The sequence below is a fragment of the Oryx dammah genome, unplaced genomic scaffold, assembly GCF_014754425.2.
Source record: "Oryx dammah isolate SB20612 unplaced genomic scaffold, SCBI_Odam_1.1 HiC_scaffold_10, whole genome shotgun sequence".
Classification (NCBI taxonomy): Eukaryota; Metazoa; Chordata; class Mammalia; order Artiodactyla; family Bovidae; genus Oryx; species Oryx dammah.
In genome coordinates this window covers 45,326,951-45,341,439 of record NW_024070194.1, presented here as the reverse complement: position 1 = coordinate 45,341,439, position 14,489 = coordinate 45,326,951, and the positions used below count along the sequence as shown (strand labels likewise).

At 49.8% G+C, this 14,489-nt stretch overlaps 1 protein-coding gene across 1 annotated transcript; it reads left to right on the top strand.

Moving 5' to 3' along the window:
* The first annotated feature begins 6,237 nt into the window (after nt 1-6,237).
* Nucleotides 6,238-12,360, top strand: BANF2 (BANF family member 2). The gene is made up of 2 exons (XM_040247999.1): nt 6,238-6,363; nt 12,015-12,360. The coding sequence occupies exons 1-2, from the start codon at nt 6,238-6,240 to the stop codon at nt 12,159-12,161; spliced, it is 273 nt and encodes a 90-aa protein (XP_040103933.1). The 3' UTR covers nt 12,162-12,360.
* The last annotated feature ends 2,129 nt before the right edge of the window (nt 12,361-14,489 follow it).

Sequence of the window (14,489 nt, the reverse complement as noted above, 5' to 3'; positions counted from 1 at the left end):
CTGGAGTGGGTAGCCATTCCTGTCTCGGGGGGATCTTCCTGATCCAGGGATGGAACCCAGGTCTCCTGCATTGCAGGCGGATTCCTTACCATCTGAACCCCCAGGGAAGCCCCAGTGCACCACAAATGCTTGTTGAATGAGTGAGGGAAGGAATGAACACCAGAGGGTGAATTTAGTTAGGACTCTTTGCTAACAAAACACAATTTCAACTGAAACTAATTTTAAAAAGTGGAAAATATTGCCCAATGTAGTTAAAAAGTTGAGGGGCTCCTGCCTTTAGGCATGGCTAGATGCAGGCCTGCAAATGATTACTGGGGAATCTCTCTCCTTATCTCAGATCTGACTTTCCTATATGTCATCCTCCATCAAGGGAAGGTTCTTGAGAACAGGTGATGGCAGAGATGGTTACAGCAGTTCTGGTGTGACATTCTGTCAGCTGAGTAACCGTTGCAGAGAAAGGAAGCCTCTTTGCCAGCAATTCAAAAAGAAGTCCTGGACTTGGCTCCAGCTATGGAATGCACTCACCTATGAACCAGTCCCTGTGGCCAAAGTGATCACTAGTTTCATTGGCGGCTATGTTTTGAGGACATAGGGATGGATCCTGAATTTATCCATAAATCTGCTTAATTTAGGAACTATTTATGTTCTCCATAACTTTCAGGCATTGCACAGCTTTTTGATACAGAGTGTAAGAGCTTTGGATTTGAGTTTTTTAATTAAGGTAGAGGCAATTCCCTGGTGGTCCAGGGATTAAGACTCTGTGTTTCCACTGCAGGGGGCACAGGTTCAATCCCTGGTTAGGGAACTAAGATCTCGCAAGCCGTTCGGCCAAAAAAATAAAATAAACATAGAAAGAGAGAATGGAGGCATTGAGTAAAAGAAGCAAACATGATATGTATGAAGAGGGGAGGTTTTATTCCGTGCTAGCTTCTCTAGTTGATGTTTTGTTTAGTTGCTAAGTCATGTCTGACTCTTGTGGGACCCCATGGACTGTAGCACACCAGGCTCCTCTGCTGATGGGATTTCCTAGGCAGAATACTAGAGAGGGTTGCCATTTCCTTCTCCAGGGAAAATTCCCGATCCAGGGGTTGAATGCGCGTCTCCTTCTCGGCACGCAGGTTCTTTACCACTGAGCCACCAGGGAAGCCCGTTCCGCCTTGTGTCCTCCCCAGGCACTTGGAGATTCAGAATGAAGTCACTGGAAAGAACACCCTGTAACACAGGAGTCTTCGATGGGACGAGGTTTTGTTAAGGCATTTGTAGCGGTTTTTTCACATGACCGTCTAGCTCTTAATCAGACCCTACTGGAGCCTCCACTCCTGACCTCCCCCTCCACCCCTCCCCACTGCCCAGAAATACCACTGACTAGAAGGGGATGCTCTTCTGGGGACCAGAGCCAGCCATGCTCTGCTGGGTGCGTGGTCTCAAGCTGGCTACATGCATTTTGGGGCCTCTGTGTTCTCATGAGTGAGATGAGGGGTTTAGGCTGGACAAGAGAGGGACCGGGGGGCAACACCGGGGACCAGGCCATGGATCCGTGTTTGGGGCAGGTGCTGGTGTTCTCGGCTCGTTCCCAAGTCAACAGAATAATTCTGCCTTCATCTATTTTATATGAAAGAGATTCCAGGTAAAATTTCCTTTGAAGTAAAGATCCCCCCTTTTTCTAAGTTTGAAAAGGTGGGGATAGGTCAATATTGAGATCTGCTTGCTCTGGAATTCTCTGACATCAAAGCCATCAGTGAAAGTCACTCAGTCATGTCCAGCTTTTTGTGATCCCATGGACTGTAGCCAGCCAGGCTCCTCTGTCCATGGAATTCTCCAGGCAAGAATGCTGGAGTGGGTAGCCATCCTCTGTCTCCAGGGATCCCCTTCCCAACCCAGGGATCGAACCCGGGTCTCCTGCATTGCAAGTGATTCTTTACCATCTGAGCCACTGGGGAAGCCCTTCAAAGCTGTCAGGGTCACAGTTAAATCTTCCTCTTGATGGCTAGTGAGGATATGATGTCTGGTGATTGGGGCAGGGTGTAGACACTGCCATCGTGTCATCGCTCTTAGGCCATCTAGCGACACAGATGATTCAGAGACCTTGGCAAAGCCTCTTAGCTGGAACCCCATCCTCCTAGAAAACCTCCTTATAATTTTATGAGAAAGAAGCCAGTGACAAGGCAGCAGTGGTTCTCAAACTCTGCAGCATACTGAAATCACCTGCGGAGTTTTTAAAAATTCCAATATTCAGGGTACCCTTCATGCTAATTAACTCAAGTGCAGAAGGAGGGACCCAAACATCAGTAATGTGTCGATTTCCCAATGTGATCTAATGTGCTGTCAAGTTTAAGAATAAATGCCATTGGTATAGCCAATATGGGAGACAGGATGATGGTTCTTCAAAATATTAGACATAAAATCACCATGGAATCCAAAACTCCCACTTCTGGGGACATACCCAAAAGAACTAAAGCAGGGTCTTAAGATGCTTGTATACCTGTATTCATAGCAGCGTTATACACAATAGCCAAAAGGCAGAAATGGGCACACCCCACTTGCACATGAAATAAAACTTGAACAGACTCCCCCCCAAAAAAAGGATTTCAGTTTTGGAAGATAAGAGACTTCTGGAGATTGGCCACACAACAACATAAACGTATTTAACCCTACTGAACTGTACCCTTAAACATGGTTGAGATGGTAAATTTTATGCTTTGTGTATCTTGCCACGATTAAACATCAAATAACATGAAAAGAATAAGTGGCATCACGCCATGCCTTGCTGCTCAGTGTGATGTGTGGGCCCCTGTATCAACATCTTCCAGGAACCAGTTAGAGATACAGCCTCTCATATCCACCCCAGACCTGCTGCATCCAAACCTGCAGTTCTCAACAAGACCCCCCATGTGACTGGTGTGTACCTTAGTTGGTGTGACTATTAGTCCAGGATTTCAAATATGGAGCCAACAAGGTCATTCATTTACCTGGGTCCCTCCTTCTCTACTTCCTGGAGAACCCAGTGTTTTCCAAGAGGCTATATGCTCGGGAGGCTGACCTCAACCCCCTCTTGGGATCCCCCTCCCCTGGCCAGTGACTGGTTCAGGGCTGGCATGTGGTCTGGTTCTGGCCAACAACAGGAAGGGGAGTTCTGCTGCAGAGGTGCTACGGACATCTAAGCAGACACGGCCCCTCCTTCCTTTGGATTCTCTCATGTCAGGATGAGTCCCAAGCAACTTCTGTAGACATCCTGGGCCCTCGGGGGCAAGCTAGCCTTGTTCTTGAGAAACAGAGCCTGGGTCCACCTCACTGTGGGTTTCTTGGTTATGAGATTAGAAATGTACTTATTGTTTAAGACCGGTCAAGTCAGGGTTCTCTGCTCCTTGTAGCCCAGGGTTCCTCAGCCTCGACGCTGTGGACGTTTGGGGCTGGATGATCCTTTGTTGTGGACAGGCTCTGCAAGCATTACAGGGTGTGTGGCAGCAACCTTGACCTCTACCGTCAGATGCTGACCTCTACCGTCAGACTCCAGTGACGCTTCCCCCTCAGCTGTGACAGTGTCTCCAGACACATTGCCAAGTGTTGGGCGAGGAGACAGTTCACCCCCAGTTGAGAACCCCTGTCACAGAGAAAGGCTTCCTAACAAATGCAAGGACGTTTTCTCAGGGAGCCTGGGGAGGGTAAAAACCACCACCTATGCGCCAGTGTCTTGAGGACCAAAGTGGAGTCAGGTGTGTGAGAAAAGCAAACACACAGGTGCTGCTCCTCACTGGCTCTTTCATGCCACTGGGGCTCTGATAACAATGTTGTACTTTCCGTGTATTCTTTAAATAGGCAGAGATGTTTAACCTAACAGATGGCCAGTGCAGACAGTGAGTGGAATTTTCCCTGGGCAAAGTGGCTGACCCAGCCTGCATTCTTGGGCTCCTCCTGCTCGGAAATTCTGTGTCTCTCTGCCCTCAAATGAGAAGGACAGCGACCCTCGTGGAGCAAAGCAGCAGGTTCTGGTGGGCCCGCTTCACCCTGTATGGAGACCGGACCCCTGGAGATCTGATGGGGTACTCAGGACACTGGCTACCTCTGCATCCTCACTGAGACCCTAGGAGGCTCACATTCAGGGGAAGGTGGCCCATCGGAAAATGCGGAGAGATGAAAATGCAGTTTTGTTAGGAGAGGGCCTTTCTACCTGTGACCTGAGCACATCCTGTTGGGTTGGGAAAGGTGATGTAACCAACTAAAGTTAGAACACGAGGGACAAGTCAGGTGACTCAGCAAGAGAAAGGATGGGGGGGTCCAGAAGAACATTGCCCCCCCATTCCCAAGTCTCTCCTGAGCAATCTTGTCTGAAGGAGATCATGCTTGATAAATGGGGTACTTGCCTTCCTGTGAAGATGCCCCCTGGGATGCAGTGGGGTGAGAAGGAAATTTGGGGTACCTCCCCACCTCAGAGATGTGGTCAGATACCACGAGTCTGAGGAGCAGGATAGCAGGCAAGGCACAGAGCGAGGATACAGACCTGTCAAGACCTCCACCTCAACCACCAGCCATGGCTTTGGATAGAAGAAACCCAGCTAATGAAGGGAGCTGAGATGCCAAAGGAAGTGGCCAACTCGTGACCTCAGATGGCCTGTCCCTCGGGCCAGTCTCTGAGCTCGCGCCCACAGAAGCAGAGTGCTACAGCAGTGTCTCTCCTTGTCCGTGGCATTGACCCCAAGCCCACTAGGACGTTAACCAGGCCATGGACAGGGGAGATCAACCAACATCCAAAACCAGGGGCTGCCATCTTGTCTGATGGAAGACCTGCCTTTACTGTCAGGGCAAGCAACCTCCAGTATCATAGGTGCTATTGACCAGTGGCAATGGAGTATGTTTCCCGTCTTCTCCTTCTCCAAAGGAAGAATTCTCCCCTAGAAATCTTTGGTGCAGATAGCCTGGTTTTCCCCAACATTGCTAACTATGTTGATGACTGTGAACTTCAGAACTTAGTTCGTAGGTTACCATCTGTGAGTAGATACTTCCAGACATGATGGGGTGTCTGATGCATCTCCCAGAAAATATGAACTCAAATCTGAATGCAGTAATTGAATGAATCAGGGGGTTTCACCCTTTGGAGGAGGGGGTAAGTCTATTTAAATACCCAAGTATGGGTATTTCTGATGCTTATGTAAGGGAAAGTGAGGGTACCAACATTAGTTTGTCAAAGAGGTGGATCACATGGGACATTATGGTTACAGCCTTCACACCACCTGCCCCTCTATCCATAATAATCCTGATTTTGTGCAGGTAGCTATACTTGAACTCACAGCTCATACAGCTTAGGGAAAGCTGACTCCACCCACAGAGCTAGGACGGGGAGTCCAGCTGGATGAAGCTTGCTCAGAACTCCTAAGAAACACGTCCCTTCTCTTTTGAAACTTCTTCTTTTGGAGCAGAGATGTTGGCGGGGATGGTGAAAATCTGAGTGCTGGAGCAACCTCTTCACCACCATGAGGGGAACCAACCCCAACTGAAACCAAGTTGAAAAACTCAGAGAAATGGATCCACAATCCTGATTGTACCAGACACAATCTCACTCTTGGGCTTCTGCCTTATATAATGTCTCTTTTAATATTTGAGCCAGTTAGAGTTTTCTGTTCCTTGCAACCAAACAACCAGCTATTATAGAGTGTGGTAAAGGCTAAAATAAAAATATGAAAAAAATGTTGGAGAACATAGATTAATTAGCTCAGAGAAGCAAGCTGTTTCTTCAAGCATTTAGGGTGGGAAGGTTGGAAAGGAACCCAGCAGAGTTCTTAGCATCAGGGGTCCCCGACCTCCGGGATCTAATGCCTGATGATCTGAGGTGGAGCTGATGTAATAATAATAGAAATAAAGTGCACAATAAATGTAATGCCCTTGAATCATCCCCCAAACATCCCCTTTCCTCCCCCAGGCTGTGAAAAAAATTGTCTTCCATGAAACTGGTCCCTGGTGCCAAACAGGTTGGGGACCCCTGCTTAGCATCCTGCCCACCCTTTTCATGGGGAGTTATTGGGCTCATCTGAGGCCACTGCTACCCCTCTCTTAGTCCACGCAGGTAGGGATGGGTATGGAAAGGCTTGTGAGCGGGGCATTGCCCTTGGCATCTAAAAATTTCCAGTAAACGCTGGATGGTGGGAGGACGCCCACTATCATTAGCCCCAGCCCCCCGTCCTCGGAAGTCTGAGGGTGTTCCCCAGCCTCCTAATGCCCCTGCCCCCACCGCTGTTACAGGACATGGACCACATGTCTCCCAGGCTGAGAGCTTTCCTCTCTGAACCCATCGGAGAAAAGGATGTTGCCTGGGTGGACGGGATCAGCCATGAGCTGGCAATCACCTTGGTCACCAAAGGTTTCAACAAGGTAATCCCTCTTTTCCTGTTACTCCACCTTCTCCTCCCAACCCACCTCCCCTAATCCTTCCAGGTGGCAGCGGCTACCACGTGTCCCTGCCAGCAGCCATCAGAGAGCAGAGCTGCCACTTGGCCGGGTGCCACAGGCTTCAGTGTCACTGACCCGCGTGCTTGGGCAGCCACCAGGGTCTGCAGAAGATGCACAAACTGAATCACTGTGTCTCAGAGCAGCTGGGCTGTGCAAGGTTCACTTGGCGCTCACACACCCAGGGGTGGACAGAGGCGAGCCGGCCACAGAGTCTGGGGCCGAGATGTCAGGATGGGTGACCTGGGTGATCTCCCCGCCCGCCTTGAAGAAATTCGGACTGGGGAGGCGGGTCCCTCGCCTCCTATTAGGCCTTGGCAGGTGGAGTAATAGCAGCCTGGCATCTACACCGTAGTAAGAGGAAGTGAGTTGTTGTAAGATGTCACTAGCTGTCCAGGTATGGCCTCGAGGGTGGCCGATGGAATCAGAAAGGTCTATGTACGAATAATTGTTTTTATGATGCTGTTACAAGGCTGTGTGTGCCTTAGGAAGGACTGGGAGATTTTTCCAGAGAAAGTGGGCAGGTGGGAATCCACAGGCTCTCGGTCGACAGAGGCCCCACCAGCAGGGCCGCAGCTGGTCATTCCCTTTAGCTCTGAAAGCCGGTCCACGGCTCAGGCAGGAAGGGGCTGCAGAGACACCCGGGACACCGGCGCCACTGCGTGTATGACTAACAGTCTGGTTTGCACTGGCCCAGTGCATGGCTGTGTCCAGGGACAGTGGGACGGCTGGTTCTGTAGTTTTCTGATTGACACGTCGCCCCGAGCCATTCGTTAAACACTCTGAACATCATCCTGCTGCTGCTGCTGCTGCTGCTGCTAAGTCACTTCAGTTGTGTCCAACTCTGTGCGACCCCATAGACGGCAGCCCACCAGGCTCCCCCGTCCCTGGGATTCTCCAGGCAAGAGTACTGGATTGGGGTGCCATTGCCTTCTCCGGAACATCACCCTAGTCTGCCACAATTTAATGTCTGGTAGATGGGATTGTCAGGAAGGTGGAGAGAGGTGAATTTGCTTCTTTCCTTCCAGATAAAGGTGGGAAGGGCATTTGGGAGCAGGAATAAAAGCAGAGGCAAGTCTGACTAGGGGAGACATTTGAAATTCTAAGTTATTTTTTAGAAGAAATTATTGTCCCTTTGACTTTTCTATTGTGGTGTATCATATCCACACTGATGTGATGGTTCAGCTCAGTGAGTTTTCACAATGACACACATGCACAGCCCCACCACCCTCATCCAGTGATCAGGCTCCTCTGCAATTCCAGACAGTTCCCCCGTGTGTCTTCCAGGTCAACGCCACCTCCCCACTCCCACAAATAACTGCTATTCTGGCTTCTACCACCATTGGTTTAATGTCTCCGTAATTGTGAGGTTTTGTTCTTGTTCAGCCATACTCAGTTGAAAAAATATTTAAATTTACATGTGGTAAATTTCACCCTTTTTAGTACCCAGTTCTGCAGTTTTTGACAAATGCTTGCAGTTGTGTAGCCACGACCACAATCAAGATCTGGAGCAATCCCATCACATTAAAATATTTCCCCTTACCTCTCACATTTCTCACCCTCCGGCCCTGGCAACTACAGATTTGTTTTCTGTCCCTATCGTTTTGCCTTTTCCAACTTGTTTCAATTCAGATCGATAGGATGACAGGCATATTAAAGACAAAAGAATGAGTGAATAATGGGAAATTTCCAGGTATCTGAGAGCTTGATACACAGAGTTAGGGCTACAGGGAAGACGGGACTGGCTAGGTCTCTGGAGACCTGCTCCTCTGTGTCCCCCACCTCCTGGCTTGCTGTGACATCTCCACATCTACTCATTGCAAGGGCCACTGATTCCAGGCACTAATGCCAGGGGTTTCACCTTCTGCCTTAGTTTTCAGCCCCTCACCCAGCCATGAATGAGACGAGAGGTTGCCATCTTCACTTTACAAAGGAAGAGACAGAGGCCCTGGAGACTGAGTGCCTGATCAAGGTCCTGAGTGAGGACAGAACGGCCATGGGTTATTTCATCAAAAATCACACAAGAAGACTGCTGCCAAGAAGTTATCCCAACAGGGAGGGGGCTTATGCTGGGATTTGGTGATGAGACCCTGTATCACCTCCTTGAGCCTGGCTGAGCCTCTAAGAGGATCCAGGAGGTGACCCCAATGTAGTATCTATAAGATGAGCAGGTGCTTCAGCGGGGAGGCCAGTCTGTGGGTGGGGCCACAGGTCTGTAGAGGGGAGGGGGCTGTGGGCAGCCAGCTCAGATGCAGCATAGAAAGTCAGACTCCTGCAGTGCTTTCCACAGGCTTTATCTTTTTAGAGCAGTTTTAGGTTCACAGCAAAATAGAGCAGAAAGTTCAGAGTGTGGAAATACCCCTGTGCCCATCCAGCCTCCCCCATCATAGCTTTGTTACAGGAGAACCTACATGGACATGAATCCTCCCAGGTGAACAGTTCACATCAGGGCTCACTCTGTGTCATACATTCTATGGGTTTGGACACATGTGTCCAAACATGACCAGTATCCACCATGAAATGAAAGAGTTGCTCAGTCATGTCCGACTCTTTGTGAGCCTAGGGACTGTAGCCTGCCAGCCTCCTCTGTCCATGGAATTCTCCAGACAGGAATACTGAAGAGTGTTGCCAGTCCCTTGTCCAGGGGATCTTCTGGACCCAGGAGTCGAACCCAAGTCACCTGCATTGCCAGTGGATTCTTTACCATCTGAGCCATCGGGAAAGGCCAGTATCCACCATGGTGATGTCCTATAGAGTCATTCTTCTGCCCCACAATCCTCTGAGCTCCTGGGTTTCTGTGTCCTGCCCACAGGAGGCCTGGGCATGGCAGCCCCTTCCCCTGCTGGGGATCCCCGGGGTTCCTTGGCTGTGAACAGAAACCCTCTCAATTTCCACCTCTGCTCATGGCAGCTTCCTCAGCCACATCCCATGTGAGAGCTGGGCCATAAAGGAGGCTGAGCACCAAAGAATTCATGCTTTCAAACTGGTGTTGGAGAAGACTCTTAAGTCCCTTGGCCTGCAAGGAGATCAAACCAGTCAATCCTAAAGGAAATCAACCCTGAACATTCACTGGAAAGACTGATGCTGAAGCAGAAGCTCCAATACTTTAGCCACTTGATGCAAAGAGTCGAATTATTGGAAAAGACCCTGATGATGGGTAGGATCGAAGGCAGGAGGAGAAGGGGGAGACAGAAGATGAAATGGTTCGATAACATCATTGACTCAGTGGACATGAATTTGTGCTAACTCTGGGAGACGGTGAAGGACAGGGGAGCCTGGCATGCTGCAGTCCGTTCCGCTGCAAAGTCAGACTTGACAGCGACTGAACAGCAACAGCATAAATGTAGCATTTGGTTGCAGAAGTTGTTGGTCACACACGGTGCCTGGTGCTGTGAAACGCATTCACCACAGGCCCGGAGGAGCTGGGAGCTGGCAGGGGAGTCAGGCAGACAGTGAGGGGCTGAGACTGCGTGTCTGTACTTGAGAAGTCTGGGTGTGCTTGTGGAGACTGAAATACTGAATGAACGTTGACCAGGACCAGCTGCTAATTTGCCGGGCCCGGTGCAGGGTGAGGATGGGAGGCCCCTGGTGCAAGTTCATTAGGAATTTCAAGATGGCGCCAGCACAACAGGAAAGCAAGTGGGGCTTCGGAGTACAAGGCCTGTGTGCCAACGTGGGTCACCTATAGGGACCCCAGACTCAAATATCACTGCTGTTGAGGAAGGAATGGGCATGAAAGCTAGAGCCTGGTCCAGACCTGCTCACAGGTGGGATGTGGCATTGAGGGGACATCTTCCCTGGAGCCACCATCCCATCACGCGGGCAAAGGCTGGCATGGGAGAGATGGTGGGAAAGTACGTCAGCGGTCAGGTTCCTGTGCTCCCAGGGAGGCAGAGGGTGGCTCCCTGGGTAGGAATTCACCCTCTGGAGCCCGGAGAGAAACCAAGAGGGCTTGGTTTCTATTAGGGCCATGATGAGGGCCCACGACTCCAGCTTCCCTTGGGAGCAGAGAGAAGCAGGCTGACTTACCCAGCTCCAGAGGCCCTCCTGCATGCAGGCTTTCTGGAAAGTTCGCCTCTGCTCCTGAGAGCCACACACTCCCTGGCATCCTGGCTGCTGAACATGGAGGGGACCTGGAGACTCTGATGGCCAGAGCAGCGATGGATGCCAGCAGATGGCAGAGGTGCCAGGCTAGCCGGCAGTCGGGTTGTGCTGGAATGGGGCCGAGGACAGGACTCCTAACCTCCTGGGTTCTCAGTGAGTCCATTGGGAGAATGGATGGGATGCAGGAAACCGTCTCAGGGGTCTGGAGCCTGTTGATGAAGTTCAAAAGGGCCTCTTATTATTATCATCGAGTTATCTTTCCTGGGACAAAGCTCTGTGTTTCCTAATCTTGCACTGCCCACATTTACTGAAGCAATGGGCTCAATCAATATTCAGTAAATGTTCATTTTTTTAAAAAGTTGAATTAAAAAAAAAAACTCAGTAAAATCACCCTTGAAAAGATGCGGATACTGATAAGTAAAATGAGGTGATTCTCAGCAATAACACTACTTTTTACAAAAGATGATTAAAACACCAGATAAAATGACCATGAAATCCTGGCCTTTGTTTCTTTTCAGAAACTGGATCTAGGCTAAAAAAAAAAAAAAAACACCACCAAACTCCAATGCTTGGGTATATTTTAAGACTGGAATTCAGCTTTTATTTAATGTCTTTTAAAAAATTCATCCCTTTAATAGTTCAAATGAAGTTTGCTTGGTTTTATGTCAGTGAAATACCCAGACACCAGCGGGTTTTCCTGGAGAGGGCCCAGGACTTAAGGCCTGGACACTGGTTCCTCCTCACTCCAGGCCGGAAAGCTGGGCACTGGATGTGGCCTTAAATCTCCGGCCTTCCCTGTTCAGTGGCTCGGCCAGTCTTTGGATCTCAGATGTCTCTTTCTCCACATGGTCCTTTTCCCCTCAGTAGTAACAGTGATGAAACAGCGTGAGAGGAATAAGAAGCTGTGGGACTAGGACTCAGAAAAACAGAGAACACCCTAGAACTTTGACTAGTGTGTTTTTCATCCATCCACAGAGACTCTTCGGGGGGGAAGAGGGGCAAGGCTCAGCGTGCTCCACGCCTTGTATGTTCCTCCCATGGACGAAAAGGGGTTTGCATTTCCCCATTGGTCTCACTGGGGCCCCCCAGGTGGCTCTAGTGGTAAAGAACCCACCTGCCAGTGCAAGAGACATAAAAGACATGGGTCAGTCCCTGGGTTGGGAAGATCCCCTGGAGGAGGAAATGGCAACCCACTCCAGTATTCTTGCCTGGAGAGTCCCTTGGACAGAGGAGCCTGGCTGGCTACAGTCCAGAGGGTCGCACAGAGTCGGACATAACTGAGCATGCACGCAGGCACCTCTCAGCCAGGACCAGGCTCTGGTCAGGATAGAGTCCCCATGGCCTACGTCAGGATTTCAGGGACGGCCTCTGCCCCTTGGATCTGACCTGTGTCTGCTCCTTGGTTTTCTCGGGTGTCCTCGCACTGGGGGAGGAAGAGCATAGCTGAGTACTTTCCTGTGTCCTCCCCACAGGCTTATGTCCTGTTGGGACAGTTCCTCCTGATGCACAAGAGGGAAGCCGAGTTTCAGAAGTGGCTCATCTGTTGCTGCGGAGCCACCGAGTCTGAGGCCCGAGAGTGTTCCAACTGCCTGAAGGAATGGTGCTCCTGCTTCCTGTAGACCCAGCCTGGCCATGAGGTGCCTCCTGGAAAACAATGCCTCTGCATCGACCCGGGCTCCAAGTCGTTATTTCTCTTTTTGCTTTATTGACACAGGTTTGTTATAAAAAACAGCTCAAGAAAATAAAAGAAGACAAATACAAGCACAGTGACCTCCAGATTCCACCCACAAACATTTGCCTTACGCCGATATCATGCCAGCTGTCTCTTGCTGCTGCTGCTGCTAAGTCGCTTCAGTCGTGTCCGACTGAAGGGCCTCTTATTATTATCATCGAGTTATCTTTCCTGGGACAAAGCTCTGTGTTTCCTAATCTTGCACTGCCCACATTTACTGAAGCAATGGGCTCAATCAATAGATGGCAGCCCACCAGGCTCCTCCGTCCCTGGGATTCTCCAGGCAAGAACACTGGAGTGGGTTGCCATTTCCTTCTCCAATGCTTGCATGAATGCTAAGTCACTTCAGTCATGTGTGACTCTGTGCAACCCCATGGACAGCAGCCTACCAGGCTCCTCCGTCCATGGGATTTTCCAGGCAAGAGTACTGGAGTGGGTTGCCATTTCTTAGCATACGTTTATCTCCAGGAATGGATAATTTTATTTTAAAATGGGAATTCAATTTTAAGTCAGTGTAGTAGTTATCAACTGCTGCAGAACAAAGGAACCCAAAATGCAGCCGCTTAACAAGAGCAATCATTTTATCTCACTCAGTTTCTGAGGGTCAGGCACTGAGTTGCTTGGCTGGGTGGGTCTAGCTCAGGGCCCCCTGTGAGATTACAGACTGTGGGCCAGGGAGCAGGTTGGCCTGGGCTGGAGAACCCACATGGTTTCTCATGTAGCTGGTAGCCTGAGACCTCAGCTGCTCTCCGAGGAGGGCCACTCTCAGGCTTCGATGACCTGGCTTCTAGGCTCTCCCAGAGCAGGTGACCCAGGAAGGAGTAAGAGGGCAGGAGGCCACCGTCTTTCATGACCTCAACTCTCACACAGCCTCACTTCTGCCTTGATTTGTTTTTAGAACCAAGTCCCTACGTCCTCAAGGGAGAATTAAACTTTTCTTGAAACAGCAAATAGTTCAGTTCAGTCACTCAGTCGTGTCTGACTCTCTGCAACCCCATGAACCGCAGCATGCCAGGCCTCCCGGAACTCCTGGAGTCCACCCAAACCCATGTCCATCGAATTGGTGATGTCATCCAGCCATCTCATCCTCTGTTGTCCCCTTCTCCTCCTGCCTCAATGTTTCTCAGCATCAGGGTCTTTTCAAATGAGTCAGGTCTTCGCATCAGGTGGCCAAAGTATTGGAGTTTCAGCTTCAACGTCAGTCCTTCCAATGAACACCCAGGACTGATTTCCTTTAGGATGGACTGGTTGGCTCTCCTTGCAGTCCAAGTGATTCTCAAGAGTCTTCTCCAACACCACAGTTCAAAAGCATCAATTCTTCGACGCTCAGCTTTCTTTATACTCCAACTCTCACATCCATACATGACCACTGGAAAAACCATAGCCTTGACTAGATGGACCTTTGTTGGCAAAGTAATATCTCTGCTTTTTAATTTTGCTGTCTAGGTTGGTCATAACTTTCCTTCCAAGGAGTAAGTGTCTTTTAATTTCATGGCTGCAGTCACCATCTGCAGTGATTTTGGAGCCCCCCAAAATAAAGTCTGACACTGTTTCCACTGTTTCCCCATCTATTTGCCATGAAGTGATGGGACCGGATGTCTAGTATGCAAACATTTTTAAGAGCATCACAGACAGGTTTTCGAGATACAATTTACATGTGGTTTAACTTGTCCTTCTCAGGTGTGTAGTCCTATGAACGTTGACAAACGTGCTGTCCTGGACCACCACATCTTCATCCAACCCCAGAGAGTTCCCTTTAATCACCCCTCACCCCTCCCTAGCCCTTGGCAACCAAGGATCTGTTTTCTGTCCTCAGAGGTTTGACCTTTCCAGAAAACCATATAAATGGAATTGCACAATATGTAGCTTTTTGAGATTGGCGTCTTTCACTTGGCATAATTCAGCAAGAGTGGATCCATGATACGGGTTTCTTCAACTTAAGAAACTTAGCAGCTGCTATTGGTGTCCAGCTATAGCCCGTGGACAATCACTGTCCTTGGGGATAGTGCTTCCCTCAAAAGCACCGAAATCTCCTCGGCCTGAGGGGGTCTCTGGCTGCAGGAGTGGGTCAGCCCACGCACAGGGAAGAGAAGAAATGCCAGGAAGGTAACACCAGGGGAGCTCTCGGACTTGATGGAAGTTGATGGTCCAAACGCCCCAGGTCCTCTCCCCATGGGTGGGGCAGCTCTGAGGAGGTTCCCCCAGTTTCCCAGTG

Bases quoted from the DNA above. Each gene is read 5' to 3' on its own strand.
- BANF2 (XM_040247999.1), top strand. From the start codon at position 6,238: ATGGACCACATGTCTCCCAGGCTGAGAGCTTTCCTCTCTGAACCCATC. The intron at 6,364-12,014 runs GTAATCCCTCTT...TCCTCCCCACAG, and splicing joins TCACCAAAGGTTTCAACAAG to GCTTATGTCCTGTTGGGACA.